The 6966-nt window shown below is 40.0% G+C and overlaps 1 protein-coding gene across 1 annotated transcript; it reads left to right on the top strand.

Moving 5' to 3' along the window:
* Positions 1-54: 54 nt before the first annotated feature.
* HAUS2 (HAUS augmin like complex subunit 2) lies at positions 55-4347 on the top strand. The gene is made up of 5 exons (XM_026849896.1): positions 55-558; positions 1879-1948; positions 2772-2904; positions 3560-3668; positions 3807-4347. Exons 1-5 carry the CDS (start codon positions 529-531, stop codon positions 3954-3956), a joined length of 492 nt encoding a protein of 163 aa, XP_026705697.1. The 5' UTR covers positions 55-528; the 3' UTR covers positions 3957-4347.
* The last annotated feature ends 2619 nt before the right edge of the window (positions 4348-6966 follow it).

The following is a 6966-nucleotide window of genomic DNA, read 5'->3' as shown; positions in this document are numbered from 1 at the left end:
CCTGCCAGGGGTGGAGGGCGGCCGGGGCCAGCAGCTCGCCCCTGCCTCACGGGCAGCCTCACTCCGGGCTGCCGGCTGCGTGTCCTGAAAGGAGATTGCGCTGAAAGTGCGAAACCCCGTTCCTGTTGGCGTAATGCTTGTTAATGGGAAAGGCAGAACAAAATTTCCGTTTATCGGGGGATTTCTTGCGTTTTGGTAAGAAAGCTGGTGGCAGCTTTCCTTACGAGGAATCACCGTGCCCTTGGGTGGGTATTTTTCTGAAGCCTAGGCATTTTATTTTCATTCATGTTCCTTTTCCTCAAATAAGGCATGTTAATTTTATGACTTCTTCAGGTGACATTTACTGTATTGCATAGTGCATCAGATTAACTAGACTATTAAAAGCCATCCTGAGAATTTGCCTGACTTCCATTGTTCCCCATCTTGCTGCTGACTGCATTTTATCCTGTTGTTTTCCTCTCACAGGAGACATTGGATTTAACCTGTAGAAAATCCCCATGCTTTGTGAAATTCTCAGAGGTGGAAAGAATGGCAAACATGCGAGCTGAGATCACTGAGGTACAGCCTTTACTGTTGCCAGTGTACACTCAACACTTAGAGAGAATACGTGGCACCTGAGGAGGTATTGGACTGCCATGTGCTATCGTTTCGCTTTTTGCAGTTTTTTAAACAGTTTAGCTATTTAATAGTTGGCACTTACTCCCCAGTGGACTAAGTTGTTACAAAGAAAAGAACAAAATTATGAAACAAAAGTTTTGGTATAACTGGAAAGATGCAGCAGCCTGCGTCTTTGACTGAAGTGTTACCTGAAGCTTTCTGGAAAAAAATGAAGAACAAATAAGAATTTGAAGTTGTCTTCAATTCATGAAAATGGGTTTTTTTTATAGGCAACTAGACCGGCTGTTGGTTAGCAAGAGGTAACCTCAGTCATTTCCTACTTCCTGAACTGGCTGGTGGCTTGTATTTTATGATGTTTTCTGAGCATTTGTTTGCTGGCACAAAACTGTGCTTATTAAATTACACAATGTGGGCTCCAGCAGCTACGAAGCCTTACTGCAAAGCAGTGTGACAAATTCACCATTTAATTTTTGGAGAGTGAGTTAAACAGCTGTCATCATGCTGTATTGACAGGCAGATGGAACGAATGGTTTCCAGCTCCCAGTAAGGTGGCTACTTAGCCTCCTTTGCTGGAAGCTTTCACATACAAAGCACTCTCTCTGACAGATGTTCAGTATGCTGTGAGTGAAGCAGGTTTATTTTTGTCCTCAGTGATCAAGAAAACAAAAGCAATAGTTTTCTGTGTGTCCCAAGAGACTGATGTGTCATCCTTTTCTATACTTTCCTCAGTCTTCAGTTGTTTAGCCAAAATGACCACAACTCTTTCAGCCACAGGAAGGTATCTGCTGCTCTTGTGCTGGTTTATCACTGGGAAGAATTAAAGCTGGGAGTTTCACCTGAGAGCGCTTCTGCCACAGCTAAAAAAACCCAACACAACACAAACTAGTCTTTGCCACAAGGAGGAAACTTGGGACTGTGAGAGGTTCTTTAGTAGAATATAGACTGACATGACATTGTGGGAGACATAAGTTTCTGTGGTATAGGAATAAACTGCAGGATCTGGCTTTTCTGGCACAAATTCCCAATAAATCACAAAATCGTTTAGTTTTTTTAAAAGTCTTTTCCTGTTGACCAAAAAAGCCCCACCTAGTAGTACAAACACTCCAGAGAGCATAATAACATCATCTCGTGGAAATGCTGTTGCTCTTTCATGCATGTTCTCCTCCCCCATGCTCCCACTTTCTCCCTTTCTACTTCCTCCCCCACCCCAAGAGAGTCAACCGTATGTTAAAAATGCGTTTTCATTTGATGTTATTGTAGAAGAAACTGAAAGCTGAAATTCTGCAGTTGGAGAAGGAGGTAGCAGATATTGTTCACCCTTTTTACTTAGGTAAGTGCAGTTGTACTTTAGAAAAAACAGGAGTATTAAATGGCTTTATCAGCAAATTATCATTTCATCTGAGTACATGGCACTTCTAGAAGTTTTTGCAGCTGTCTCCACTGGATAGCTTGTTAGAGGTGGCAGGTGTTTTACTAGCCCCGAAAGAATGCTTCCATATTATTTGAACTTGCACCCTCTACTGTCTTAGTAGAAGCTCCATGTCTAACTCATTCTCCAAAAAAGTTGTGGGTGTGGTCATCTCCCTGTGGTCAGCAGAGCAGCAGGAGTTCTGAGATCATCAGTAACCTGATTTGCTTCCCTTGGCCTGTGTGCTACTTTGCTGCTTTTTCAGTAACTCGGTGTATTTTTGCTGCATTTGTATGCCCCTAAGATTACTTGGATTTTTATTTTAGTATTTTGGGAGCATATTTATTTGTTTCTCTATTATTTCACATTTTTCCGACTGTGATTTGATGGATGCTTAAAAACGTTCTAGCTTGCTACTACTGTGTTAAGCTAGTGAAGTTTATTGTAATACTGCAGTGCTATGGTATAATTTAAGTCATCAGCTTCATCTCAAAGGCAGTTTATAGATAAAGTAAAACAATTAACAGAGCTGTATCTGTAAAAAGTAGGTGTTATGACTTTAAGGTGCACTCTGATATTAAGTCCTACTCACTCTAGAAAAATTCATTCTGTTTAATGGTATCTTTCTTGAGTATAAACTGTCCAGTGCAATAGATCGGACTTTTTCTTTCTGTCTTTCTCTGGAAGAAATGTTGCTCTTGTTTTAGCAGGACAATAGGTGCAACTTTGCAATTTCATTTTATAGGCAAAAAATGCGAGATTTTGCAAGATATGAACAGACACTTGGAAGCTGTACTGAAAGAGAAGAAGGCTCTTAGAAAGAGGTTGGTAATGAGCAGATGTCAGGAGACTCTGCCTATTGACGCTGCTTTCCACAGGTAGGCATAGAAAAATACTGTTCTCTGTCTGCATGAGTCCAAATTAAATTGAATTAATAGGCAGTAAAAATCACATGCTTTCATTCACTTTTCCATCAATAAGAACAGAAATTAAAAATGCTAGCAGAACCTTAGCTAAAAACTAGCAGTTTACTCATTGCTAAATTCGTAGGAAGGTAGTGATACATATTTTTATGAATATTTGCTTAGGTTATTAGTCTTCGGAAGATTACAGAATAATTTGTGATGTGTTTTTTTAAACAATGTGTTAAATGCTTGATTGATTATTGTTCCCAAAAGGTAAGAATTGTTACTTCAGCATTTGTTGTCTTTCTTCCACTGTGACTTGCTCAGAATAAATGTGTGAATGATTCCCAGACAAGCATAGTGCATGCTTTAAAAATGCAGTCTTTCTCATGATCTAAAAACCTACTCCAGTTACGGAGTACATATTAACTTCTGTAATTCCTGCCTTACTTGTTGCTGAGACTCATTAAAGAAGTGTAATTGCGGAGGGATTAATTAGATGGTTAGGAACTTGCATAAAACTGGAGAAGAGGGCTTTCCCCATAGGGGAAAGAAATAAGAGCTTGGAATTATTAGATCCTCATTGTTTTGCACAACTTTTGAATAGGGGACTCCTTCTTGGTTACAGGTATATAGTAGAGTTGTTGAATGAGGCTGTGACTTTCATTGAGAAACTTGAAAGCCATTTGCAGACCGTAAGAACCATGCCTCAGATACCAAACATCATGAAGAATATGGTGAGTAGCGAAAGAAATGAGCTGTCTGTCTCCTACAGCATTAAGAATTCAGTTACTGTTTCGTTCTTTAAGTTATTTTTATGTCCTGTTCGACTGAAAGGATGTATAGAGATGAAATCCAACTCTTTTCTATTTCAGGACACTGCTTTGACAAAAACAGAGTTGCTCGTGATGGACTTGGAGGAGCTGGCAGACCAAATACTGAAATGGGGAGAATGGCAAAAAGAAGTGTATTCTGACAGCATCTGCAATACTGCTGGATTTGATTTTGGCTTATCTTTAACCTAACAAATCGTTTTCCTCAAATAGGATGACTATTCAAAGAACGACCTTTTTACAGTCTTTTGTGAAAACTACAGCATAGTTGTGCTTTAATCCAACAGGGACTTTGTAGGTAGTTATGTTTCTGTTCTTATGTAACAGTTCTCCAACTATTAAAAAAACCAAAAGGACAATAAGTAGCTCATAGGAAGATGGACTACTGAGAAGACTGTTAAGGAGTTACTTTTTGAAATGGTTGGACAAGATTCCCTTGGAGCCTTTATCTTCAATGCAAATTTGTTTTGATTTTTTTTTTGTGCACTTACTATAGTGTCTACTAATTTTTCTAAGCATCTTGAGAATACAGTGTATTTTGTATGTTGTTATAAAACCTCAATAAAAGAGTTCAATTTCAAGAGCTCAGTTTCTTGGGTTCTATTTTGTGATAAAATTCTGTAATTACAAGAACAGTGCAAAGTTTTAGGTCCCAGCTTATGCTTCCATAGGAGTTCTAACCAAGAAATTAAACTAGTTTTAAATTACTGTTTATTATGGCTATGATGTGGTTTTGTGGGAAAGCAAGGAACAGACTTGGTGATACATGGCAGGTGTACTGATTTGCAAGCCACGCTTCTATGACAGTGATAAATATTCTTCAGTATCTTTTGTCGCTTGCCTTATTTTCAGTGCCCCCATCCCACCTGAATAAAACTCTTTCTATCAGTATGACTGACAATTCCGCAAAAGCAATAATTGTTCCAGTTTGCAACCTCAGCAACTTCCATGTCATGAAAAGATTTGTTGGTAAAATGTCACTGGCAGGTCATTTATAACCCAGGATAGATGGTTGTCTTTGGAGGACGTTCAGTCTTGTATTCAGGATATAGAGCGAACTCGAAGTGGTGCAGATGTATTCCTTTCCACTGCTGTATCGTTTATGTTCTCTGAATTCCTACATCCAACCAGTTGTTTCTATTTCTGAAGAGAGTCCTTTGTTTTTAAAGTAACCACTAGATGGCTCAATACCACACAAATTTCACTGTAGTTTCTCTGATCACTGCATTAAAAAGTAGAATTAAGGTTCTTTGAGCACGCTGTGATCTGACTTGCTTGTAATTGGTCTACTCCATACTCGAAATTTTAATCTTTGTAGACTATATCTGTCTGCAGGGTGTGATGACAAGCTTAATTTCTAGTATGCTTTGTAAGCGTAGCTGATGTTCCTCTCTGCTGCTTTTGAGGAAAGTGAAGAGGATAGAAACAATTTGCATTAAGTCAAGCAGACTGTCAGTAGATAGGATCTGAGAATATAAACTTGCATTTGAGTCCCATAAACTTTAATGGGAACTTTGTGTGAACACTTTATACATTATTGCGCAACTTGTGTCCAAAGTCCCATGTCACTGCTGTTTCAGACGTGAAACTGAAGGTCTTTCACACAATTGCAGAGGAGCTGGCATTTTTACTGAAAACGCTTTGCACATTGTGTGAAATGGGAAGAAACAGGACCCAGACTTCTGGAATCATTGTCATGTTCATCTGTCACAGGCTTAACCTCTGTTTGTCTTGCAGTGATGATTTAGGTCAGGCAAATTAAAGCTGTCATAATGCTTCCAGAAGTAGGATGGCAACATTTCTAGTTAGTTTGATCATTATAATTTCTTGAAGTGAAGACAAACAGGTGGTTTTGCCATATCCCAAAGAGTCGAGCATATTTTCTTCTTTACCCATTGTTGAAGAGTTGGCTGTGGAGAGGGTAGAGTTTAGGTAATAGCATTTACCATTGACATCAATTCATTCTTTAGTATAATTAAAGCAATTCTCTATTGAATCTTTGGTATTGAATCTATTGAAGTAAACAGCAATTTGTAGCTTGTAGGTACCCATTTGGCATCCCTATGGCAGATCATGAATTGTGAAAAGTGTTGGGTCCAGAGGATCCATCCCATGCTTCACTCTGGAAGGTGTTTGTATTGTGGTACCTTTTGAGTTCAGATTTAATGTTTCTGGAGCTTAAGGCAAATTGTCTCATGAGGAGAACTAAAAGTACAAATAAGTAGTACAGTTAAAAGGCAATTTAAACAGAAGTTGTTTAAATGGACTGTAAAACACTTCTGTATGATATTCAGATGTAGCTCGGTTTCTCATATTTTGAAATGCAAAACCAGACAAAGTCCAGTTAAAAATGAGTAACAACAGTGGCAAAAAAAACAAACAGGAATTATCTGGTGGGCCTGACATCTTGTTTACACCAATGCTACTTGCTCTCTCACCTTCACTATATTGTCAGTAGCTGATGGGACCAATATTCTAAATGCATTTTTAAAAAACTTTTGGTGGTTTTTATATTACTCTTAAGCGCAAAACCTTTATCGATGCAACATTTGGTTTCAGTTACAGGATTTTTTTTTTTTGAAGTTTAAAAATTTTATTATTTTTATAATACAACGCCCATAAAGATCAAAGGTTTTCAAAGGAATTGAAAACACTTGAGAGCTTTCCTTTAGCCCTAGTAAGGAAGGGATACTTATCTTCCTTAAATTACTGTCAAGCTGCTTGAATGTGGAATGCTTTGCCCTTTAAGCAGTGCTGGTTTTCTGATCGCCCTTGCGTTTAGGAAAAGCGATGTGCCCGGATCAGTCTGGCAGTTCCCCGCTCCTCAGACGGACTGGTTTCCCGGGGGTCGTGCCTAGCGCTTAGTTTCCTGGCAGCACCCACCTAAATGGGACTGTCGGCATTAAACTTTTCAGTTAAAATCCGTGTGGTTGTGCTGCTGCAAACGCGAATTCGGGGGTGCTGCCGGGGGAGCAGGGGTATCCCCGGCCATTTTAAGCGTGAAACCACCGCCCCGAGGTCTGGAAGTCCCGCTCTCCCGGGCGGACCTGTTTTAGGCGGAAAAAAAAAAAGGAGTTTGGGTGCTGGGAGGCTGCTGTGGGGAGCGTTTTGCTGACCCCCCCGGTCCCTCTCCGCCCGGGGAGGTTTCCCGGGCGGGTCCGTCCCTCCCCTCCGCGACGGGGCGGGGGCTGGCGGCTCCGCC

This window comes from Athene cunicularia (assembly GCF_003259725.1).
Source record: "Athene cunicularia isolate RWA chromosome 5 unlocalized genomic scaffold, athCun1 chr5_part1, whole genome shotgun sequence".
Taxonomy (NCBI): Eukaryota; Metazoa; Chordata; class Aves; order Strigiformes; family Strigidae; genus Athene; species Athene cunicularia.
Note: the sequence above shows the minus strand (reverse complement) of the source record. Positions and strands in the feature narration are given on the sequence as shown.